Source organism: Chenopodium quinoa, unplaced genomic scaffold, assembly GCF_001683475.1.
Source record: "Chenopodium quinoa cultivar QQ74 unplaced genomic scaffold, ASM168347v1, whole genome shotgun sequence".
NCBI lineage: Eukaryota > Viridiplantae > Streptophyta > Magnoliopsida > Caryophyllales > Amaranthaceae > Chenopodium > Chenopodium quinoa.
The window spans coordinates 3,686,801-3,713,622 of record NW_018745650.1 but is presented as its reverse complement, the minus strand read 5'-3'; the positions used below and the strand labels follow the sequence as shown (position 1 = coordinate 3,713,622).

General features: G+C 38.2%; 2 protein-coding genes across 2 annotated transcripts; both read right to left on the bottom strand.

The window, feature by feature from the left end:
- Positions 1–4,374: 4,374 nt before the first annotated feature.
- On the bottom strand, positions 4,375–5,291 carry LOC110716864 (oligosaccharyltransferase complex subunit ostc-like). Its single transcript, XM_021895516.1, has one exon. It carries the CDS (start codon positions 5,140–5,142, stop codon positions 4,609–4,611), a length of 534 nt encoding a protein of 177 aa, XP_021751208.1. The 5' UTR covers positions 5,143–5,291; the 3' UTR covers positions 4,375–4,608.
- Positions 5,292–18,351: 13,060 nt separating this feature from the next.
- On the bottom strand, positions 18,352–19,047 carry LOC110717009. Its single transcript, XM_021895651.1, has 2 exons — positions 18,457–19,047; positions 18,352–18,357 (listed from the first exon to the last, which is right to left on the bottom strand). Exons 1-2 carry the CDS (start codon positions 19,045–19,047, stop codon positions 18,352–18,354), a joined length of 597 nt encoding a protein of 198 aa, XP_021751343.1.
- Between the last annotated feature and the right edge of the window lie 7,775 nt (positions 19,048–26,822).

The window sequence follows — 26,822 nt, the reverse complement described above, 5'->3', positions numbered from 1 at the left end:
CATAACTGGAGATCAAAATCCAGCTTTGGATTACTATGATATAGTCCAATACTTAAACCGCATGACCATATAAACTAGATCTGTCATCTTGAAAAGTAATGTGCTTATAGTAATTCTAGCAATACATTAAGATAACTTGATTAACATATATTCGTTATTTATCTTATACAATTGTTAGTATTCACTTTGATGGTTTACACTTGTCAATATAAAAATTTGATTGACCGTCGTTACTATTAATTATCTAATATTAAAAATTATGAAAAGAAACTAATAATTAAAAAATATACATTAAAATAAATTAAGTACCATCTTACCTACAAATATATTAGGAAAAAAAAAGTGAATTTCGAATTTCATGCCGAAAAAAGAGGAGGCCGCTCGGTAAGGGGGTCGGGCCTAGTGCAAACTGGCGGGATTATCTAAACCTTTCTCAGGAGGAGGGTGTCACCCCTGAGGCAGTGAGCTTTCTCGGGATGAGACATGTGCTTTTACAGGGGACGCCCCTTCAAGGGAACCTGGCCCTACAACAGTATCGAGAATTTTGGATCTGAATACTCCTTTAGTTCCTTGAGTAACCGACCCAGATAGACTTCCCAATCATGGCTCTTTGATCGATGGAATGTTTGTTGTCAGCATCTAAAACTGGACCAATGAGGGTAAAAGTGAGATTTTTAAATCATACGTATAAAAGGTAAAAGTAATACATGGATTTGAAATGAATTATAACCTATTTCTATTTCGTTCCATTAACCTTTTTAATTTTTTAATACTAGTTATTTCAAGAAATGTCTCATCATTATGTGTTTGTATTGTTGATACGTTTTGAAAAGTTAGGTAAATGCAATGATACTTGTGTTTTTTCCAGGCAAAAGTTGAATATGCATATCAATTGAAATATTAAATCATGTGTTAGCAAAATGCATGTAATATTAACCGAATTAAATTCGATTTCTTCATAATATTAAGCGACTATTCCTAGATATAAATTTATATTTTGATATTATATTGATGAGTGTGATTTTTATTAAATTGATGAGTGTGATTTTTATTAAATTGATGAGTGTGCTAACTCGTTTTAGCCCAACTACTACGTATATTTGTTTCCAACCCAACTCATCTCAACCAGATACAAGTATCCCCACTTTAATTACAACCCGCCTTGATATATAATTCAGCTTGATTTGAAAACGAAAAAAAAAAAATAACAAAGTCGGACAAAATCGGCAACCCAAATCAACCTGCCAGCAAAATAAACCAGTTACAACCAACCCGAAACCAAACCATGAACCCGAATTAACAGTGCTAATTATATTGGCCTATCCTTAGATAGACTAGATCTGTACACCTTTCCACTTTAAAATACTATCTCGATAGCATCTGTGTTCAGCTGCTCATAGACATGACCTGTAATAGATGGTGCTGGTAAGCTTTCACCTCCAAATCATGAACCAAGGAGTAAGATAGAATTTCAGGCTAAGCTCGTACTTGAGCCAAGACTTAGCCAATCCATTGAGGCTAATTATGATGATCAATTCAGCAAAAAGTCATTGTACAAGGGTTGATTGGACTGTAGTTGCAATGAGTAGAATACGAAGCCAGTGAAGCTGCATGCAATGCGGGAATAATGTTGCAGGATTGATAAACTGTTTTAAGCATCCCCGATGCAGGTGGTTTCTCACACTACAATACCGGCCATACAGATAATGAATTTGGCATATAGACTAATGGACACATCAAAGTTAATATCAAGTTGATAAAGAAAACAATGTTAACACCAACTAATCAACAATATAACAAATTATCTTAACTCATGGTTCTCATGGTGCTGACACTCACCATGCTTGTGTTTTTATTAAAACAATAAAGCAGCAACAGTGCTCTATCACAGAAGTAACCCACTGGTGGCTTCTGCTGCTGATCAAAATAATCATTCAGTTTGGAGTTAAATTCTTAATTTGCTTCAATTTATAATGAAGTAAACATAGGTTATATAATACTTATGCTTAAGGATGTTGTAATGGTATAGGTTAAACTAATCAATTTACCAGTTGTGCAACTGTGCCCATAAAACCTTAGCTGTTAGCGTAAAAATGAAGTGTACTTCATTCTCATCATCACTGTAGTCCTTATGAAATTGTAAAAGGTTAATTGATTCTGGCTATTAGCGGTTATGGAAGCCACAAGCTTTCAGTTGTGATGGCAGATGGAGGTAGAAGCTGCAGACCTGCAGTGCCACAGAATTGCAAGTGAGACTGTGAGAGGGACTGAGGAAGAGCAAGAGCAAGAGACAAGAGAGAGAGAAAAGGTTGGGAATTTTTTCATTGTTAGTGGTAGCCTGTGGTGGTGATAGTTTCTTATGATCCTCAGCAACAATCGACAACACTCCCAAGTGTTTTGAAATTTGTACCAATTTGAATTGGATTTCTAACAATACGTGTTCATGCTGTATATCCGAACTCTGAACTAGTGAACTACTCAGGCACTGTTATTCCTTGGCTGATAGGCAATGCACATCAAGCAACCCTAAAGTATCCAGTATCCAACCTAATGACTCAAATCTCATCAGCATATATGGACATGCAGAGATCATGTTTAGGCATTCAGTACTATTTAAAGGCCATTACAGATAATCCCATGATGACAGCTGTTCTGTTACTAAAGGCTCAAACCTAAGACTCCTAAGACTGATAGAATTACAAAGTTCCTTTAAGTCAATGCAATAAACAGAAATATTTTCGGTAAGACAGACAAAACTAATTAAATGATTTGGAAAAAAAATCAACTTTTAAAGGGGTCAGTAAGCAGGATCTTGTTGGATACTGGATAGAATAAAAAAAACATAAGCCTGTAAGTTACAGCCTTTACATACAGAAAAACACCTGAATTTTCCCCAAAGAAACCAGAACATCCCATCAAAAACACCACATCACTCATAGGTAGTTTTCATCACAGCCCAAAACTTGGAAGCACAGAGATAAATGTGACTGACAATGATACCTTCAACCCTAATTATAGTCTGCAATAAGGAAAGAAATGGTAGATTGGAATTGCTGCTTGAAACTTTTCTTGTTTCCAATGATGCACACAATAATAGAAGCATATCAGTTGGCAGTAGCGCTATATATAGAGGCCCTATTGCTCATCCACTCAGATCCACTAAGCCACCATTGTTCAACCTCTTTATACCTCTCTTTTTGTAAGACCAAGAAAGACATTACATGCTACCAAGCTAGAAAATCAATCATGAAATCACCTGTTCTAACCAGCATACCCTGAAGTCAAGACAATATTGATCTAGTTCAACCTCTATGTCTCCATGATATAAGAATCAGCTTCATCAATTGCCTAGATTATATCCCATGCTTAAGTAGTTCTATGCCATACCAACAAACTATGACTACCAAGTCTTATCAAAACTTTCACACGGAATTTGCATACGACTAGCAGACTAAGAGTTAGTTATGGTTAAGCCATGAGGATTCTAAAGCATTAAAAGCACCATGATCTCCTAGGAGAGACTAAAACAAAAGAGAATTGTTAAGGTGATATGTTGCCCCAATATGTCAAACTTTAACCTCCTATCAAAGCAATGTGCATAAAGTAACCAGAATACATAATCCTTCATATAAATTATAATGTGCAAGATCGATCAATTGGTATGATCCATCTAACAAGATGTATTGTCAAGATCAATATCCTTAATTGACGGTACCAACCACCATCCATCGATGGGACTGTAACGCAAAACCTCACTAGTTTTATGCGATTGGGCCTTGTTATACTCCCTCCGTCCCATAATACTTGGAACGTTGGGGTGGACACGTAGTTTAAGAAAACTACAAGTGGATCCATTTAAAACATTTATTTATTGTATAAAAGATTCCCTTTTGTATTTTTATATTGCAAGAAAATAACAAGTGGAGTGAGAGTGGGGTAGGTGAGGAGTGAGAAAATGTGAGAAAATATTTTTTTATTAATGATCTCATTCCATATTTAATAATGTGTTGAGTGTTGTATGGTACCATCCAAAACTCAACTATAGTTACCATGTTACTAACACTACTGTCAATTATACAAAACATTTTCTATTAAACCATCAATCACGTACTTTTCTTACTTCCAAGCTATGTTACTCGGTCTCTTCATTTAACTTCAAATACCCATGTCGGACCCTCGACACTCGAATACTTCATTTTAGTTCAAAATTATGTAAATTTGTCAGAAACTAGCTAGTATGGACACGTACCCGAGTTGGACATAGGTACCCGAGTTTTGAGTAACATAGCTTCCAAGTTCCAACATTTATCATAAAACCAAACAAATCAACAATTTCGTGACAATTACGGAAAGCAATTTCAATACCTAATCATATCCATACCTTTAGCCTCAATTTCACAAGAATTAGACAACCCCGAAACATTTATGTCTTAGTTTCATCAATTGCAATACTAGCAGTGCTACAAAACAAGTCATACATTCACCGAATTCATAAATCTCTATATCAAGATAAAATCATTGAAATAAACTCAACGATCAAAATCTCACAATACCAATTCCTCAAAAGCAGCTACAAACATTTAGATCATGTACTAGTATTCAATTTAATTACGATCGCAAATAAGCAGGAATCTTAATGCGAATAAAAAGCATACTCATAATATACGCAATAACAACGGAAGTAATCCCAGCAGAAGCATACGAAACCCTAACACTGCGAGCCCGATTCTTGTCAACAGCAAGGTCCATGAGAATAATCCCAATTCCACCAAGAACAAACATGAACCCAGAAGATAACCCTTCGATAATGTACTGCCCGTTAACCCGACCCGGAAGAAAAACAACGGGTTTAACGGCCCCAGTGAATTGATCTTGGGTTGACCCAATACCAGGTGGTTCGACGATGACGTCATAGACGATGCCGGAGACGACCATGAAGTAAGTGAGGAGGATGAGAGAGAAAACGGTCATGGCTGAAGGAAGGGAGAATGATGGTAGTTTGAGGCGAAGGCGAGGGAGATGGAGGAAAGAGAAGGGGATGATTCGGAGGATGTGGAGGATTGGATCGAGTGAATCGATTGGATCTGAGGGTGAATTAGGGTTTGTGGATTGGTGAGTTAGGGTTTCTGATTTGATCGCCATTGTTGATGTTGATGAAGCTTTCTCTCTCCTACTGTGGAAGGTTGATGAGAGGCAAATGGGGGGAAGAGAAGGATGTGTTTGGGGGTTTTAGCTTTCTAACCTCAAAGTGAGGAACTTAGCATGAGTGAACAGTTTAATGAGCTTCTAATTACTCGTAGATTTTCGAGAAAAATCAAGCTAATAAGCCTTATTAGGGTGTCAATTTGGATGATCACATCGGGTTCGGTGAGGTCGGGTTAGATTGGGTTGGGTCAATTTTTAGAGTTGAGTCGTGCTAAATTATTGTGTCAACGCGAGTTAAAATCTTAATCGTATATTTTTTTCTGGTCGATTTCGGATCAGGTCGGGTCGGGTGTGATTTTGACACCCCTGAATTATATCAAGTTGGTAGATATATTAGACCATCTCTATTAGTAAGACTCAACTTTGAGTATTAAAATACAAAATAAGTTGTTTTTCACACCCAATAGTAATATCCAAGCCACTTCTCAATTTAGCAACTCATTTGATATATAATTTTCCAATGGTGAGACTCTCTTAAATATACTAATGTCATTTTCTAATATGCCCACTACATCCAATTAAATAAACAATTTTAAGTTTTTGTAAAAACATTAAAACTTAAATAAATTAATAAATTAATACTTCCTCCGTTCTACAAATATTGCAACAAGAATGAAATTACGCATCCCAAAGCACATTTTATATGTTAAATATCTATAAAAATATAAAAGTAAAAATTATAAAAAGTTGATATTGTGAAAGTATTTTACGAGACGAATCTAACAAGGCCCCACATGACTATATTTTATTTTACGTATAAATTATAATTTGTGGTCAAACAAGCATGATGAATAGTGCAAAATTCCATTTGTGGCAATATTATTAGAAAGGAGGAAGTATAAAATTAATAAGGGCCGGCTTTTTTTTTTTTTTTTCTTTTCAATTGAGACTCAAAGTTGAGTATCTAAAATTAGCAACTTTCTTTTTGAGTATCTAAGTTTAGATACCAACTTTATCCTTTACAAAAAAAATATATACTCTTTCTCTTCTAAAAAAAAACTCCAATGAGTTTCACCATTGGAGATAGTCTTAAGGGGCATGTTAGTCATTTCACATATAAAATTGGGGTAAATTTGTTATTTCGATCCTTTATTCCTCCATTTTCCTTCTCACCCATGACCATTCCACCTTCAAGATTCCACCTTCCTCCACACGAGCCATTCCTCCCCACAAGCCACCTAATTGAGATGGTGATGTTGCCGCGAAGGAGATGTTTTTTCCTAAGGAATTAGTATGGTCATACTTTACACTATTTGCTACTAGGGTGTCTCATTGTTCTGCTGCTTCGTGGGGCCATTGTTGTTGAGAAAGGAAGAAAAAGACGACAAAGATAGGAAGAAGAGGATAACGAGAAGAAGAGGACGGCGGGGAGCCAAAGAGGACGACCTTTGTGTGGTTGATCGGGAGGAAGACGAAGAGATGGTAGCGACTGTAATGGGTTTCACAGTGATGGTGGTGATGGCTGCTGTGTTATGGTGATGCAGTGATGGTGGAAGACGGATTTGTCTTATGTCCAATTTGACACTTATTATACATATAATGGGGAACTCCCTAGATTTTTAGGATGCGTTTTATTATGATAGAGTTTTAATCGAATTTATTAGAATTCGGATAAATTATTCATTTTGTTAGTAAATTGAATGTATCCTTTTATATTTTTTGGATCTATCCTATTTGTATCACTTGGCCTATACCAGAACTTGTATTACTCATCTCAATTACAACCCAACACGATTTTGACTCGACCTGATATGAATTAAATCCTCTTTAATGTAACTAAATCCTCTCTCAACCCAGCCCTTCTCAATCACAACCAAATATTACTTACCCAACTACAATCCATCCGAATTAGAAAATGTAAAAAAATAAAAATAAAAAAATAAATTGAAAAAAAAACACTAGGTAAAAGTGACTCGCAAACATAAACAAAAAATAAATTCCTAGAAGGTGGCTATTCTAGACCCTTGAACTGTTTTTGGGGTGTTTGACCTACGGGTCTTGGGTAGTTTGGGTGTTATTGCTAGTACAACTCTTTTTGTTAGTTGTACTCTCTATTTTGGTAATAAAATTCCTATTTACCAAAAAAAAAACTAAAAAAAAAATTGGTTTCAACCTAACTTGAAACCGAACCATCAACCCGATTGACAGTACTAGATTTTATGTTATTTGAGCTAATCTTCCTAGAAATAAGTGGAAATAAACAAAGTCAAACATTAGCATTGACAAGTGTGCTGATCAAATTATTGTGATTACTCCCAAAAATGAAAAAGACAAAAAGATATGGTGTCATTTAATTTGTTAGACACCACTACTTAGGCCTTATTCTCTGTACTTAAAGAAACGAGTAGATAAACATATGACAAAAGATGCAAATGCTCTCCATTAATCAAAGGTTAAAGTTAGGTATATAATTGTATAAGTTGAAGAAAAGTTTACCTCCATGTTCATACAATGATCAATCTTCAATACATACTAAGGAAAACTAAACTATCGCTTGGCTACTAATTAAGCCAAAGGAAAACTAAGAAAGCTAAGAAGAAACCTTAATCAAGAAAATGAAATGCTTGTTGTTAATTGATTTTCTGATGTCTTTCCTTTGGTTTCTTCACTTCTATTTATAGGTAATTTAGAGCGGTTATTGTTGACTCCAGTAACTGTTGTGCGTTTACTTCTCTTAGCGCCAACTCCCTTTTGAAATCGAATTACCTTCTTTTGCCTCCAAATTGATTCATTCATCTTCTTGGGCCTTGTGGCTGATTCCATCCCATTTCTTCTTAGTCCCATCGTCTGACCAAAGCCCTTAACATAATTCTAATGACCATTTTGCTTAGTCAATGGATCAACGTCAAGAAAAGTCAAAATTTTTAGGCTAAATTAGAAAATAACACCTGCTAAAAACCCCGATTTTGATAATAACACCTGTTGAAAAAAAAGTTTTATTATAACACCTACAAAAATCCCAAAATTTTGGTTTCACCACCCACTAACGGACTTTTGGATGGAAACCGTTAGTGGGGCTCGCCATGTACACGTGTCAATAAGGTATTGGTTTAAAAAAAAGATAAATAAAAAAAAAAGTAAAATTAAAAAAAAAAAAAGAAAAACCCCTAAACCCTAACCCAGCCACCACCGGCGGCCGTCACTCCACCGCCGAAGACCCCCACTGCCGCCGGAAACCCTTCCTTCACTGGCGGAATCACCAGCCATCACCCCTACCGACATTAGCACCCCCGCATATCCCCTTCCCCCTTCCCTCTCCCCGAAAAATCACCCCCACCCACCACAGCCCCCCCACGAAAACCACCTAGCCCCTTCGCCCCCTCGTCGAAAACCACCTAGCCCCTTCGCCGAAAACCACCCTTGGAATTATCCTTCACCTTCAAACCGGCCGAAATCGACCTTAGAAGCCCCAAATCTGTCGATTTCGTGGTGGAGGCGAACGAAATTGGCTGTTTAGGGGAATGCCAGTGTTAGGGGAGGAGGTTTGGGGTTATCGGTGTTAGGGGATGGGGTTTAGGGCGGTGCTGGTGTTAGGGGAGGGGATATCGGGCGATGCCGGCGTTAGGGAAGGGTTGTCGGTGTTAGGGGAGGAGGTTTCTGGGGCTGGCTAGGTGTTAAGAGGGTTCCGGCGGCTGGCTTGGCTGGGGTAGGTGTTGCCGGTGGTGGGGCTGGCTGGGTTAGGGTTTTTTTTTTTTTAAAAAAAATTTCTTTTTTTTAAACCAATACACAACTGACACGTGTACATGGCGGGCCCCACTAATGGTTTCCATCCAAAAGTCCGTTAGTGGGTGGTGAAACCAAAATTTTGGGATTTTTGTAGGTGTTATAATAAAACTTTTTTTTCAACAGGTGTTATTATCAAAATCGGGGTTTTTAATAGGTGTTATTTTCTAATTTGGCCAAATTTTTAATTTTGGGTGTAGCAGTTCTTTAGAGTATTGATTAAAACTTAATTTTATTGAACTAAACTAGGTCTAACCAGTCAAATCCTAGCATAATCAATCTAGTCTCTAGGCCTTAAATTTAGAACTTTCGGTCTTCGATACTACTCACTCTGTTCTTTTTTGTTCTATTCACTTATATTTTGTGTGGTTTCCAACGCATATATTTGACCAAATATATATATTATTACGTACGAGTTATACGCAAGATGTATTAAATTATGTATTAATTATGCACAAGATATTTGGATACTATAGTTTGAAACTATTTTAATAAGATCATAAGTTGTAATTTTTTATTGAATAAGTTGTAATAGACGGTCAATTAAAGTTGTTTGACCTAATATATAGTGAGTAAAATATGTAATAATGAAAGTAGTATTTGATATGGATCTGGACCCATGAATGGTCCTAGTGTAAACCTAATTATTGGACATAGCCCACATAGGTAACCTAATGTACATACATAGGGCTAAAAGGTCAATTTAAAACAAGACCTTTCATGGAACAAGGTCAATATATCAAAATAACAAATCAATAAATAGTCATAATAGAAAGGAAAATTTGAAAATTACCACCTAATATTATAGCCATTTTAAATTAGTAATAACCAGTAATAGTTTTTTTTTTTTAATTTTTTTTATTTTACTGCGAACAATTCTTCAAAACATCAAAATTACCACAACTTTGCCCAACCCCTCTCTTGTGACGTCACGGTGGGCCCCACTCACTACCCCTCTCTTCTATTTCCTTCTCTTCTCATAATTCTCACTCCCCTGTTCTTCCTCTCTTCCCTCTTCTTCCACTTTGTCTAATTTTTGTGCAATAAATGCAATCATTGAGCTATGATTTGTAGGGTTTTACAATGATCTAATCATCATGCGGAAACCAAAACCCGTACTGGACTCATGTATTAATTAATACGATTAACATATAAAACACATAAAAGGGAAGACGATATACGTTTGATGCGTGCTTGACGACGATCACGAGCTAGAACCCCAAGTGTGGCTCCTCTAATGTCGTCCACCCGACATGCCCAACCTTGGTCGTAACGTGTTAGCTTAAGCACGTCCCAACGCGACTTAGAGAATAAGACTCTCGGTTTTCTCACTTTTAGATGGAGATGTCAAGAATCGAATTTTCATGGAAAAACCCCAAAATGGCTTGGGTATTTATAGAGGAGGCACTCCATCTAAAAAGCAAAACCCTAGCTATTTTATTTAATTCCAAAATAAATTAAATACCTAAATCAAATAAGCAAACGACACTTGTCAAACTCTTAGTAAGAGTAGGTAGAAGGACCACATGGAGGACCACAAGCTCCTTTGGGGAGCAAGCATGCCCAAATCGCCCAACCATAGGCCGCCAACTAACCGGCCTTGCCTTGGGCAACAACGACACCTCGTTGGCAGCCTAAGCTCCCTTGGCTTGGCCAACCAGCCTCGCAAGTCCATAATGTCGAGCTGTGCGCTGGCAGTTGCTAGCGAGGCCCAACACGCTGCGCCAGCGCTGATGGCTTGCTAGCTCGCCATCTAGCACGCCTAACTAGCGCACCAGCAGCCTGCCAGCAAGGCCAACGCTTGCTGGGCCTTGCGATAGGGGCTGGTGTGTGGCTTTATGCCGCGCCTTGTGGTCTGGTCCTTGCCCCCACTAACGTGGTGCGGCCATGCCTTGTGCTAGGATTTCGAGCTTAGTACGACGTGTCATTTGATTTATTTTTCGTCTCGCCAATTTCTAGAATTGACTTGACGTTTGACGCTCGGTTTCGGCGCTCTAAGCTAAAAATCCGACGTTTGAGTCTAAATATATTGATCTGTAATACCCTGTAAATTTCCTTTTTTAAAAACACTCATTTCACTCTAAATAAAACCCTTTTTAGGAAATAACCTAAATATTACCGCCACCGTGATAACAGCTAAGGCTAATTTTCAAATCACACAGCGGAAGTATAAAACATAAAAAAAAAACCAACTTTCAAAATAAACTTGAGTTCATAACCTCAAAACAAAAGTAGAATAAAACATTCACAAGTTGGAACAATAACCAATAATTCAAAATATCAAAACTAAGAAACATAACAAGTAACTCTCTGCACTCATTCCCATCATGCTCTTCATGCTTCAAGTACCTGTTACTTTCACTTTATTTCAACCCCTCTACTCACCATATAAATGGGTCATATTAGGTTCAATCCAAAAGAAAGCCAAACACAAACACAAAAGTACGAATCAACAAAAGCTGAGTACATATGCACCACACTAACATGAATATCCTAGCATCAAATAAAATAATTAAAACATGCTCGCCATACAATCACAAGTGAACTTACTTTTAACTCATAACTAGCAATATTAATTATTAAATAATAGCTTTGGATTACGCATCGAACGAGTTTCCTTCCTTTAAAAACAGCCCATTAAATATGGAGCTTCCAATTAGGGAGCTACCCCAACTGGCACCTACTATGTCACACTTGTGACGGAATTCCAGCGCATTAATAATAAAAGAAAGTACAGCGTCCTGTACTCCCGTAGAAGCTATGGTTAAATATAAAATCCCATAACTCCCCCATATGTTCATACTCAAGGTATATACGTTCCAAGAGTTTTGGTGCGTATCCTCTTACACTTTACATGATGACTCTAACCAATCAATCAAGAACAAACATTGCAACAATCAACACATACTTCCAATTCATTCTTGAATTAATTAGTGAGCACATACTATTTATTTTAATTAAGGTTCCTTGCCTAGTTTTGTGCACAAAATTGCACGATTACTACCTTAGTGCTTAGTGCATAATATGCACTACTAAAATTCCTTAACTCGAACTCAACTTACACGAGCGAGTAAATAAATAAATTAACTCCTTGACTCAACACCAATAATAAATGGGTGAAAAATAAATTCATGAATCATGCTCAATAATTCTAATTTTATTTCTTTTAAACATACATAAGCCTTGCTTATTAAATTCATGCTTTCTTGATACTTGAAAATAAAACATACTTCCATGATTCATACATATTCAACTTGTATCATGCCTCAAATAATATATTCACATGCTTTCATAACAATTCATGCTCAACCAACATCAATTCCAAGCATATAATCAACCAAACATGCTACTAATTCATCACTTAAGTCATACACTACAATCCTAGCATGATACTACGCATACACAAAATTCTTGTGTACATACATACCTTGAATAATGCCTAAACTCTGCCACACTCGCTAGAAATCACCTAGCTCGAAGCTTCCTACAATTAAGAATACATAACTATAATTAATCCACTATTCTCACAAATTTCCAGCAATTATAATACACTTAAATCTTACTAATCAACCCAATTTAATGACATAAAAGCCATAAAACCCTTTTTTTTTTTTTAAGTGGGAACTTAAAATCCTTTCAAAAAGACTTAGTTTTTATGACTTAAATAAAATTCCAGCACACTTATTTAATATAAAACATCACTAATAGACTAGAAAATCATATACTCCCTCCGTTAAATATTATCTGCAACTTTTGCCATTTTTGTCCGATCAGGGTTATGTGCAACTATCTGTTTTATTTCCTTATTTGGTATATAAAAACCATAGAAATTACCATTTTACCCTCACATTATAATTCTGATTTATCTAATTATTGCCCTTATTATTTGCTTATACCTACTAACATTAACTAAATCTGTTTAGATTAACATAACAACTCCCTCCATTTATTACCCTCACCCACTCACATTCAACTCCACTTCCCAACTGCCAACAATTAATGTGGCCTGTATTTCCCCTTTTGTTCATCAGATTAAAAAAGATGAACCCTAGTTCTTTAGAAACAGCGTTCTTGACTCTTAAGCTCACTCCTCTTGAATCTTCTTCTTCTCCACCTTTCCTCTGTAAATCCGAGTCCCAAAACACCATGGTTAACCTTGACCCTTTGCGTGATGCATACATCGGCGCTGATGAAAAAGGCGAGGAGAATTTAATTCTTCACCTCATGAAATGCTTTGAAACTGGATCTACCTTTCCTCGCGAGATGTACGAATCAGAGGACGCTCTTCGATACTGTACTGTTGAAACATTCCAAGCTCTGGGGCAAGTTCTTCAGAGCGTGGATGAGGAAGACAAGAAAAAGGGCGTGGGTGAGTTTAAAAGCAAAAAAACCCTAGATTTCACTGGTATGGCTGTAGATCCGGTTCCTGAAAGCGGTGTAGGAGAGGAGGAGCAGAACATAGAGGGTCAGGGTGAGTCAAAGGGAAAAAATACCCTCGAGTTGAGTGGTATGGCTGTAGATCCGGCCTCTGAAAGCGGTGAAGGAAGTGCTACTGCAACCCACAACCCCAAAGCTAAGAGGCCAGGGCCACCAACAAAGATTCAGCCATCCAGGAAGGCGGGGAGGGTGGCGTTGAGGCGGATCCGTGGCATACCTGACCAGGACTGGGTGATTTTGTCCTCTGACGATGAGCTGGACATGGCGGCGAGTTCTACTACTCTTCCTCCTGTGGTTCTTGTTGGTGTCCCTCCAGTTGATGGCGTTGCAGCGAGGCGGATGAACCCTAGGGTTCAACCCTCCAAATGACACACTGCGTAGCGACTCCATACCCTAACCCTAACTTTTTTTTTATTTTTTTTTTATTGAGTCCCATTTTTCTGTCATTATACATGCTGGTATGTTGGATTTGTGTTAATGTCTGCGTTGGTTGCCTTGATTTTTGATTGTGAATTTTTGTCATTGGTGGTTACTAGTGTTTGTTGTTGTTGATTGTTTGGTTATTGGATCTGTGGTCTTCTTCACCATATTTTTTGGAATTATTTGTGGGCCTTAATCTTATTAGGTGTTCCTTACTGTTGGATTGTGGTGTATTTTGTTGGGTTGTGTATACTATGTTGATATCTCAGTTAGTTGTTTTATTGTGGGTTGTTGTTGAGAATTAGTGTTGGTAGAGGATTCATTGTGGAGTATTGTGATGGCTTGGGTGTACTATGTTCATATCTCATATGCTTGTTTTATTGTGGGTTGTTGTTGATAATTGGTGTTGGTTGAGGATTGAGCATGCTGTGTTTTGCTGGCTTCAATATACTATGATAATATTCCCCTGTGCCTTGGTTACTGTGGGTTGCTGTTTGTAATTGATGTTGGTTGAGGACTGACTATGTTGTCTGTTGGTTGGTTTTTTTGTGGGTTGCTGTTGAGAAATGGTGTTTGTTGAACATTGAGGCCCCTGTGTTGTTGTGGATTGAGTATACTATGATCATTTCTTAGTTGATTGGTTAGTTGTGGTCTGGTGGTGAGAATTTGTGTTGGTTAAATATTGGTTATGCTGTATGTTTTTTGAATAGTTGTTGTTTATGATGTTGAAAATGGCATTTTTGAAGGGGAATTTGATTGATGAATGATGAGCCTAGTATGTAATGTGCTTAGCAAGGTCCAAATTTTCAGTCCCTATATGTGTTTTGAAAGAGGAGTCCCAATTGGTTTTGTTATCTTAAAAGTAAGGGTGTTTTGAAAGAGGAGTCCCCCATGTATGTTATCTTAAAAATTAGGGTGCTTATTTGTGACCCAAATGAGGAAGGGACTCCATTGAATGTCACTTCACAGTAGAGTTTTGCTCACACAATTTCCTAGTTGAGATTGGTGTTTGAGGTACCTCTACTTTGAAGTGTTGTATTCAACAATATGAAAACTCTACTGATGGATCATGTACCCACACACCAAAAGTCATTGTCATGTTCATTCAATAATATAGGGGGTACAAAAATAATTTCATCTGACTGCCTTTCCTGCTTGCATCATACTAAAATCAACAAAATACACCTAACCACCTCTTGATGCAAATAAACTTATAAAACCCTTAAAAAAAACATACACAAAAGGCTAGATGGTTATGTGTGGCAGTCAGTGTTGTTCACCTTCCCTCATTGCAGTGGTTGTTTTGAGTCCCCTAGTCTGCATCAACCTCCATGTCTTCTAATCCACCTTGAGCACCTTCACTAGGTGGCCTGAATATGCTATTTAAGTATTCCACAGCATCCAATACAACTTCCTTCCTCACTTACACTTGATCTGGTAGAATTCCCAGATTTTCTAGTTTTTTTTTGTTCATGTGTGGTAGTTTGTACTTGTTACCACCTTGTGCCTTGAGAATTTTAATCATGCATCTTTGCAAAGTCACCCAAATATACTTGTTCACTTGGGGCTTGAAAGTGTTATAACACTCAAGCACTTTACCAACTAGCTCATCAAGGTCCTTAGGGAAGGATTGATATTACAAGGACTGCATTGACCTAAATAGACCTAGATCCAACACATTTAGATCAGGTGACTGTGCTGGTTGGAATACTAGTTGAATGTTGAACCCATCTGAGGTGGTTGCTGCAATGAACTCCTCATCTTTAGGAACCTGGTGAGGCCTTGCATTGTCCCATTGAATGATGACATTTTTTGGTAGACAATCTGGCCATTTTGACTTAATTGATGGAATTACTTTTGTTAATAGCATGTCCCTTATAACATCTCTGTTGACATTTTGGAGTGCCTTGGTTACCAATGTGCCTGCTGCTCTATTTTTGCTTGATTTCTTTGCAACCTCCTTCAATGTGAATGGGAACATGCCATACTTCCCATCATGTATGAGTCCCCCACTTGTGTCATACAGTGGCTTCCCTATTAATGCCATAAACATTGCCTTTAGCTTGAATCTTTTAGACTATTGTGCCATATAAGGGTCCTCCTCACCTGACAGAAGATAAAATCTTCTCTTGTCAGGATTGAGGTAAAACCACTTTTCATCTATGTGTATGACATGATTCATTGCAACAAATGTAGGGTCCCCTTCTGCTGTGACTGGGTTAATGTGTGAGAGTACCCATTTGAGTCTAGCCACCTTGTGATCTGCTGTAAGAGCAGGCTTGTTGCTGCATGTATGTGTCCTTAGCCTCCCCTTTTTCTTCAAATTGTGAAGGGTTACATGTGAAATATTCAAGGCAGCTGCATAACTTCTCTCAATTTGCCTCAGATACAGAGGAATTGACTGTAGGAATTGGTCTGAAAATTCCCTTGGCTTTGGACCAGTTCGACCAAATTTTTTAGGCCTGACATCTATCATATTCCCCTGTGCCAATTGCTTTTTAATGTCACTGAAAACTTTACTGATTGTTGACTTGTGAACGCTGAATTTGATTGATAATTGTTTCATGTGTCCTTTTGGTAACATGTCATCCTTCATTGTAACCAGCATTGCATCAACAATCTCTTTTTTCTTTTGCAAAGTTAGCTGTTTTCTACTAGCAGTTTGAGTCCCTTGCTGTGCTTGTTGTTGCATGTGCTGGTTTCCCTGACTATGTGCTGGGCCTTGCTCCCCACTGTCTGATTCTTGTTGTTCTTCTTGCTGGTTTTCATTTTCTGAGTCATATTGCTCAATATCCTCATCTTGCAAATCTTCTTGTTCATCATAATACAATTCTGCCATGGCTTCCTCCGTTAACAATTGGTCCACATCTAAACAGAAATCTTCACCAAAATCTGCCATGTTTTCTGCTGTGTGTGTGTGTGTTCAGAGCTAAGAAGTTGAACAGGGCTGGCTGATGATTTTTTTTGGAAGATGGAGTTGCCCTCTGTGGATATGAAGTAACTGGATGTTGAATGCTAATTGTGGTAGAAGATGTGCAGCACTAACTGTAGTTTAGGGTAATTTTTTGTGAAATTTCAGATTAGGAAGTGCTGGTTATTTTGTTTAAACAATGTCGGTTTTTGGTGACAAACATTTGGATGTAAGAATTTAATTCTCTGCCATTATAGAGGCTGGTTTTATACCCCTCATAAATGGTCTATGGCTGTTGATATTGCCTTTTATAAGAGAGTATTGTTAGCTTGAAATTTGGGTGAATTTTCAAATTTGCCAAAAATTCAAATTATGCTGAAATTTTCGTGAATAAATTGGGGGGGAAAGTTGTTTCCCTCCACTTGCTAAATTCCAGCCAGAATTTGCATGTGGGGGGTCCTACTTTCTCTCTCATTCATTAAATTAATTACTTTTCAACAATTGCTCTAATTAATGCCCCTCAAGTTTTGCATTGGCAACCGTAAACTTCAGTTCGGTTGCAGATAATATTTAACGGAGGGAGTATAAATTATTAAAACCTTTTCCCCTTTTATGGGTAATCAAACCCTAACAAAATAATTAAAAAGTAGTGTGTATAATTAAATTCTAGCATTAATTTGAGGGCTTTAAACTCATTAAAAACATGTTTAAACCATTAATTAAACAATAACAACAACCTAGGATCAAACTCTAACCATATACATTAAATTCCCAAATTCTAGGGTTTATAAATTAGGGTTTTTGATTAAATATAAATCTGAATTTATATGAATAATTTAACAAGATCAAATACCCAAAATCAATATCAAAACATAATCAAAATCATGCTTTAAATTAATAAAAACAACTAGAATTAAATTATAATAATACCGAACCAAAAACAAAAGAGCGAAAAGGAGGGTGGCCGGCGGTGGTCGCCGGTGGTCGGTGTTGGCGCCGGTGGCTGTCGACTGTGAGGGGTGGAGAAGAGGGAGAGAGAGGTGTGGGAAAAGAGAGAAAAAATAGGAGGAAAACTTTTGGGGTTTTTGTGAAATCTGACAATTATGATTTTTGAGTGAAAAACCTTAGGGTTTTAAAGTATTTATACTCCCCTTTTAAAACAAAAACTCATAATTACAAGACTATCATTACTAAATCCTACTCCTCTTAACTTCTTCATTTGGGGACAACTTGTTGGGCTCTTAAGTGTCCTCAATTTCCCAACAAATTGATCCAACTATTTAAATAAGGATGACCCAATTCAAAATACTTTTATTGCCTCAATTAATGACTCGTATTATTTTACACACACTTACATAATATTTAAATAATTAATTTCTTTTAAAGTGAAATGAACCATTTTAATTTATAAAATAAATAATTTATATATGTAAAAAAATTATAAAATTACGGAATATTACAGTCTACCCCCCTTAAAAGAAGTTTCATCCTCGAAACTTGAGCACGATAATCATAAAACTTTGTTCAAAACTTATTTAAAACTGTACTTTTTCACCTACTTAGTAAAAACTTTTCTTTATACTTATAGTTGTACTTTTTGTAACCTTTCTTGATCTCTTTCTTTCTAAACTTTGTATAAAATTGTGCAAAATATACTAAAACTGCACAAAAATGCTTGAAAATAAGGTAAAAAGCACAAAATTCTACCGCATTCTACCTCCCTTAAAGGAAACGAGTTACGTCCCCATAACTTAACTAACCTCAAACAATTCTGGGTACTTCTTTATCATTTCATCCTCAGCTTCCCATGTCGCCTCCTCAGTTTCTTGATTCGACCACAAAACCTTTACTATCTTGACATCTTTCTTGCTTGTACTACGCACTTTACTATCAAGAATCCTTACAGGTCTTTCCTCATAGGTTAGGCTTTGGTCTAGTTCTATGGTTTTAGGTTGTAGGACATGCGACTTGTCTGAGATGTACCTTCTCAATTGAGAAACGTTAAACACATCGTGTACCTTGCTGAGGTCCATAGGCAATGCCAATCTATAAGCAACATTTCCTATTCCTTGTAAAATCTCATATGGTTCAATGTACTTTGGACTCAACTTCCTTTTCTTTCCAAATCTCATCACTCCTTTCGTTGCTGAAACCTTAAGCAAAACCTTATCACCAACTTGAAATTCCTCTTCTCTACGCTTTAAATTCGCGCAACTCTTTTGTCTATTTTGGGCAGCTTGAATCTTAGCTTGGATTTCTCTCACTTTCTTTGTTGTCTCTTCTATCAATTGAGGACCTAGGATAATTGTCTCACTAATGTCCCTCCAACATAGTGGACTCCTACACTTCATTCCATACAAGGCTTGATGAGTGGCATTTATGCCACTATTTCACCCCTTTTTACTAATGATTTTCCCTTATTTGTCGCTTGTTTGCGCATTCTCTAGCCGTTTTTACCTTTGTTTGGGTTATTTTTGTTTTCTCTCGTGATTTTCCTCTCCTTTTAGCTTTTTCTTGTGCTTTCTAGCATTTTAGTCTTTGTTTTGTAGGTTCTTATTGCCTTTGGAGGAAAGATGGCGAACTATGAAGGTCAAGGAGAGGGAGAGATGGCAATTTAGAGAGGGCGTGTAGTGGTCCCAAAAGCCGCAGGCGCGGAGGATGAAGCCGCGGGCGCGGAGTTTAAGTTTTGCAAAATCTTGTGCAACCTGTAGAAGGTTGGCCGCGCCCTTGGAGAGGGCTCTCTCCAGTCTACCGCGGGCGCGTCACTTCAGGCCGCGGGCACGACATCTCGAGGACCTGTTTTACCCTGCTCCTCAGCCGCAGCCTCTCCCTAGTTGAGAGAGGCCTCTCCACCAACCATCGCGGGCGCGGCATGCTAGGCAGCGGGCGTGACTTCCTGGGTTTTGCAGTTCCGTACCCAACTTAGAGAAGGCGTGGCCTTGCTCGAGACGGCTCTCCTTAGTTCGTTATTTCCGGATTTTTGATGCACTATAAATAGACTTTCTCTTGAATTTATGAATGATCCTATTTTTCCAATTATAATTAGAACTTTATAGTGAGAGAAACTCTAGTATTTTAGAGAGAAAAAGTTGCTTAATCTTCAAGTTTCATTATTGTAATCAAGATTTCTTCAAGTTTTTTTCAATTCAATGCAAGTATTTTATGTTTTCTCCATCAATCAAGCTTCATAGTAGTAATCTCTTTACTCTCTCCCTTTTGCTTGGTTTAATTGCTTTTGATAGTGTTTATTTCCATCGATTTCCTTGATTTTACTTGATTGATTGCTTTACCTTTTGAATTTGAATCATGTTTAGCTTTGCTAAGATTGAATCCATGCTTAGTGTAGTTGTGATGGCTATTTTCTCTTCTCTAGCTTAGATTTCTAGCTAGGGAAGGGGGTGAACATCATGATTGATTGGGGTTATGTTGATGATTGATTGGATTTAGCCTTGAGTTGATGATTTTGTGCTTAAATTGCTTGGAGTTATTGATGTGCACCTTTAATTCCAATATTTGAGTTCTAAATTAGATGCATAGGAATGATCTAGTTTAGTTTTGATCTAATTCATCAATTTGCTTGAGTAAGTGCATGGGAATGAATTATTTGAGTAGAATTTGTATTCCCTGGCATGAATCCATGTTGATTATCATTGTTGTCTTAGTTAATCATGATTGGAACCCCCTTTCCCTAGTGTTTTGATCATATTTCTCTCAAATCTAGTTTTCCATCCTTATTTTAGTGTTTCTAGTTTGAACTTTCTTAATTTTCTTGATTTTATCATTTGTAGTAGTTAATTTGATCATTGTAAATCACAAAAAAAAAAATCAAAACAACCCTTGTTACTTGCAATAGATTCTTAATTCCACTTTGATTGTGCATTACCCCGTTTCCTTGTGGTTCGACCCTAGCTTGCCACTATTAGTGTAAACTTGATAGAGAAAGGATAGGATTATAAATTGTTGATTTGATTTAGGATATTAGACACGACTTATTATTCGGGGATCAAATTTTTGGTGCCGTTGCCGAGGAAATGACTAGTTTTGCACTTTTATTGTGATATTATTGGATTTGTTGCTTTTACTTTTGTTCATTTACTCTCTTGCTAGTCATTGATAATCGTTTTCTTAGCTTTGGTGGATGCGAAGGAGGTCTCAAGGACCACCCACACATTGCATTGACCACGAGATCGACCGTACTTTGAGATAAGTGCATAGGCTTTATCAAGAAGAGACGCGAGGTCTTGGTGTTATTGTTGAGAGTGGGAGTGATTCTTGGTCTTCAAGTTATCAAAGTGAGGCAATGGCGGCACAAGAAGATGATGTTTTGTTTCATTAGTTTGGAAATCCAGAGGATTATGAACTCACGAGAGGGATTTTGCTACTCGTCACGGAAACCAATTTTACCATTCATCCTTAATACACTAGAATGGTTCAAGCGGAACAATTTTCGGGTTCTCCAAGTGAAGATCCTATTGAGCACCTTGATAGATTCCTTGAGCTTTGTGCCATGATTCAAACTAATCAAGTTTCTCAAGAGTACATCTGTATGCACTTATTTCGACAATCTCTTTCGGGTAGAGCAAAGAAGTGGCTCAAGCAAATCAAGCCAAATTCTCTCACAACATGGAGGGAGATAGTCAAGGCATTCTTGGAGAGGTTCATTTCCGAGGAAAAGACCGCCGAATGAGAAGGAAGATTGCATCATTTGAACAAGAAGCGGATGAGAGTCTTAGTGAAGCTTGGGAAGGTTTAAAGAGTTGGTACTAGCATGTCCTCACCATGAATACAATCAAAGTTTGCTCATGCGATTCTTCTATGATGGATTGGAACCTATATCTATAGCTAACTTGGATGCGGGGGCGGGTGGACAATTGATTAAGATCCCCTAAAATCAAGTTGAAGGAATAATTGAAGAGGTAGCAAAGAACTACTCTTAGGGTGGTAGAAGGAGAAATGCACTAAGGAAAGGTGGGATGTATGAATTGGAGAAGGTTGATCAATTGCAACATCAAATTGAGCTTTTGACTAAAGGGCTTGCAAAGTTGAATACGAGTGTTAATAGTGGGACAAGCTCCTCTTAAGTCAATTCTTTCTCTTGTCAAAATTGTGGTGGTACAAACCACGATACATCTTATTGTGGAGGTTTGAGCCCCGAGCATGTGGCGGCATACAACACAAGGCAAGATGGATATAGGGAAAGTGGCGGTGGAGTAGCTTGGAGACAACCACCACTCGGATTTGCACCTCAACCTCAACAATGGAGTCAACAAGCTCAACCATCCTACAACTCCAACCCTCAATACCAAAACCCACCTCCACTTCAAAACCAAAACCCAAGATGAAACTACCCAAGAAACAATCAATACAATAGCCAAAACCAATACAACAATCAAAATAAAGTGTCTCAAAGGAGCCAAGAGCAACCATCTCAACCCGATTCTACACAAACCCAATTTCTTCAACAACTTCAAGCCATGAATCAACAAATGCAAGAGGTCAAGGCTCATAACAAGATGGTTGATTCACAATCAGCTCAATTGGCCGAGAGAGTCCCTTTCAATTCACCTTCTACTCTACCCAGACAACCACAAACTAACCCATCCCACAACATAAAACCCGACTCTTGCAAGGCAATCACATTGAGATCGGGTACATCCTATGAAGGTCCTAAGGAGGGGGTTAGTGAGGAAAAGAAGGGAGGAGATGAGAGTGTGAGTAAGGACAAGAGAGTTGAAGAAGAAGAAGCTTAAGGATGAGAAGACAACTTCAACTCCTAGTGAGACTAGGAATCTTGATGGGACAGTTCCATTTCCCGGTCGACTTGCAGAGAGGAAGTTGAATGATAAGTTTGCAAAGTTCCTTAGTGTGATGAAGAATTTTCACATCAATCCCCCTTTCATTGAAGTTGTCACACAAATGCCTTCATACTCCAAGTTCCTCAAAGATATTCTCACCAACAAGAGGAAGCTCAATGATGAGCTCATCACTCTTCCCCATCAAGTGAGTGCACTTGTCCAACATAAGATGCCCAAGAAGGAAAAAGATCCGGGAAGTTTCACTTCCCGGCTAAAATTGGGAACATGGAAGCTAGGGGCGCCTTAGCCGATCTTGGAGCAAGTGTTAGTTTGATTCCTCTATCTATTGCTCAAAAGCTTAACATTGAAATGATCCCTACAAGGAAGACGATCCAATTGGCCGATCGTTCGGTGAAGTTACCTTGTGGTGAGCTTGAGGATGTTTCTATTCAAGTTGCACACATTTACGTGCCTTATGATTTTGTAGTGATGGATATGGAGGAAGATGTTGACACTCCTTTGATTTTGGGTCGTGAAGCTCTTAAGACTTTGAGGGCGGTGATTAATTGTACGAACAACACCATTACATGTGAGGTGACCGATGAGAAGATTGTTTTGAGTTCTCTAAGTTACTCAAGACCCCCATGGTTGAAAAATGCTATAGAGTTGATGTTGTGAATGAGGAGTTAGATCGCTTGGGAAGGGTCATGATGAAGCCTCAAGATCCAATGGTTGAAGCTCTTACATGCAAAGAAGAGTACCACTCTCAAGAGGCAAAAGAGTTTGTCATGGCCATGGAAGAAGCTCCTAAGGAGGAAGAGGTTGAACAACAACAAGAAGTTGAGCTTGAGCAAAAGGAGGAGAAATTGGAGGAGAGTTCCAAGCCTCCTCCCAAGGTAGAACTCAAACCCCTTCCCCCTTCTTTGAAATATGCTTATCTTGGAAATGAAGGGGAATACCTTATTATTGTCAATGCTACCCTTGATGGCCTTGATTAGGAAAAATTGCTTGTTGTGTTGGGAAAATATAGAGATGTGATAGGGTATAGTATTGACGATATCAAGGGTATTAGCCCCTCTTTGTGCATGCATCGTATTCATCTTGAAGATGATCAATCCACCTCAATTGAACCTCAAAAGAGGTTGAACCCCAATCTCCAAGAGGTTGTCAAGAAGGAAATTTTGAAATTGCGTGAAGCGGGCGTTAATTATGCTATCTCCGATAGCAAGTGGGTTAGCCCAATTCACGTGGTTCCAAAGAAAGATGGAATGACCATCGTCAAGGGTGAAGGAGGAGAGGAGATCTCCACCCGGACGGTGACCGGGTGGAGAATGTGTATTGACTATAGGAGATTAAACAAAAATACAAAGAAGTATGTTGTGTTTAGCTTTAGTGAGGCTTGTCTTAAGGCATTTCAAAAGCTCAAGGAAGCTCTCATTTCCTCTCCCGTTGTGCAAGCTCTGGATTGGAGCTTGCCTTTTGAGCTAATGTGCGATGCGAGTGATTTTGCAGTAGGTGCGGTGCTTGGTAAAAAGAAAGAAGGAAGATCTTATGTCATCTACTATGCAAGTAGAACTCTTGATGAAGCTCAAAAGAACTACACAACAACGGAGAAGGAAATGCTTGCGGTTGTGTTTGCCATGGACAAGTTTAGGTCCTACCTTATTTGCTCCAAAGTGATTGTGTACACGGATCATATAGCGGTTCGATATCTCATGACCAAGAAGGAATCAAAGCCACGCCTCATCCCCTAGGTTCTTTCGCTTCAAGATTTTGACATGGCGATGAGAGATAAGAAAGGAGCGGAGAATTATGTGGCGGATCATTTGTCTAGGCTCCCTTTTGAGAACAAGGATGATGCACCAATCAATGAGGAAATGGGATTTGAAACTCTTATGGCTATAGCTTCAACATCTAGCCCATGGTATGCGAATATTTCCAACTATCTTGCTTGTGGAGTCATTCCCCCGGAGTTCTCTTCTCAACAAAAGAAGAATTTTTCAAAGAAGTGAGGAGATAATTTTGGAATGACCCTTACTTGTTCAAACAATGTGGAGATGACCTTTTCCGGAAATGTGTTCCGGATCATGAAATTAAAGGAGTTCTTGAGCATTGCCACTCATTTCCATGTGGAGGACATGGGGGAGTTGACAAGACGGTGGCAAAAATTTCCCAATTTCTCTTATGGTGGCCAACGATGCATAAGGATGCTCACAAGTTTGTTCTAGATGTGATCGGTGCCAAAAAAGTGGTGGCATAACCAAAAGAGATGAAATGCCTCAACAAAACATTTTGGAAGTTGAGCCTTTTGATGTTTGGGGTGTCGACTTTATGGGGCCTTTTGTTTCTTCATGTGGGAATTTGTACATCTTGGTAGCGGTTGATTATGTGACTAAGTGGATTGAAGCCATACCTTCCCCTACCAATGATCACAAGGTTGTGCTTAAGCTTCTCAAGAAGATCATCTTTCCAGGTTTGGGGTTCCTAGGGTGCTAATTAGCGATGGAGGTTCCCACTTCGCCAAGAAGCAACTTGAAGCTCTTCTCAAGAGGTATGGAGTTCATCACAAAGTTGGTCTACCTTATCATCCTCAAACTCAAGGGAAAGTGGAGGTGTCAAATAGAGAGATCAAGAATCTTCTTGAAAGGATGGTGAACAAATCTAGGAAGGATTGGTCCCTCAAGCTTGATGACACTCTTTGGGCCCTACAGATGGCGTACAAGACTCCAATTGGTACAACCCCCTATCAGTTGGTCTTTGGGAAGACTTGTCATTTGCCGGTTGAGTTGGAGCATAAGGCTTGGTGGGCTATCAAAGAACTTAACATGGATATGTCATTGGCCGGTGAGAAGAGATTGCTTAAGCTCAATGATCTTGAGGAGCTTAGATATGATGCCTATGAGAACTCAAGGCTATATAAGGAGAAGACCTAGAAATGGCATGACCAACACATAAGAAACAAGAGCTTTAAAGTTGGAGACAAGGTGTTGTTATTCAATTCTAGGCTTCGTTTGTTTCCTGGAAAACTTAAATCCAAATGGTCGGGGCCTTTAGTGATTTCAAGGACTACTCCTTATGGTTCTTTTGAGTTAAAGGCGTGTGATCATAAGTTCATGGTTAATGGCCATCGTTTGAAGCACTATTTTTGCAAGGATGAAGTTGGTTTGATCGAATGCATGAGGCTTGATCCTATGGATCCTAAGCCACTCCCTTGATGATTATTTCTCATGGTCAAGCTAGTGACCTCATAAAGAAGTGCTTCTCGGGAGGCAACCCGAGTTCTCAACTCTTTTATTTCTTTATTTTCTCTATTTGGTCGGTTTTAGTTGATTTTTATTATGGTTCTTATCTTACGTTCTCTTGTTTTCTTGTGTGATTTTTGTAGGAATTTGAACTTTTGGGACGTTGAGTTTGTGGATTAAGATTAGAGGGATTTTGGATTTTAATGAATTTGTTTTCAAGTGCAAAGGTTGGATTAATAAGGAAGAAAAAGGAGAAAAATCATTCTCAAGGTTCAACCAAGAGTCGCGCCCTAGGGAGAGCCCTCTCCAAGGACCCGCGGGCGCGGCTGAGCAAGGTGAGGGCGCGGACAGGGCTTTGAAGTTTCACCCTCGAGTTTTTGTAGATGCCTCGCCGCGCCCGTGGAGAGGGCGTGGTCAAGACACCGCGGGCGCGGGTTCTTGGGTTCTTAAACCCGATTTTGTTCCAAAGTCGAGGCTTCTTTCCCATTTCTTCCTTATTTCGACTCCCCTCTACTTCTCACTCTAAAAAATCCCCAACCCACTCAAACCCTCATCCAACAAAACCTCACAAAATCCTACTCATACTCAATCAAATTTCCACAAATTTCCATCAAACTACATCAAATTCATCATATTCACCATTTCCACATCAAATTGGGTCCAAAAATTCGTGGGTTCTCCATTGGAAATTCTTGAAGCTTGCTTGTAGAATCTTGTTCTTGAGGCTAGTTGGAGTTGATTTTGGTCACATATTGTTGGTATAATTACTTCCTCTCTAGTTTTATTTGATTTATAAGCTTTGTTTTTGGTGAATGAATTGAAAATCTTGTGGAATAATTTTGGTAATTTTTGATGCTTGAATGGTTGTTTGTGTTGAAGTAAGTTGATAATTCTTGGTTGATTGTTGTTTGTTGGTTGATATTTGTGATTATTGGTGGTTAATCTTGATTGGTTTGTGATTGAATTGGTAACTTGGTGAATTGTGAAGGGGTGTGTAGTTTGTGAAGCTTTGTGTAGTAAGTGGGATTGTTGCTTGTTATTGGAGTTGTGTTGATTGAATTTTGGTGAATGGTGTTTGGTTCTAAGAAG

Coding starts and splice junctions, on each gene's coding strand:
- LOC110716864 (XM_021895516.1), bottom strand. CDS start 5,142: ATGGCGATCAAATCAGAAACCCTAACTCACCAATCCACAAACCCTAAT.
- LOC110717009 (XM_021895651.1), bottom strand. CDS start 19,047: ATGAAGTGTAGGAGTCCACTATGTTGGAGGGACATTAGTGAGACAATT.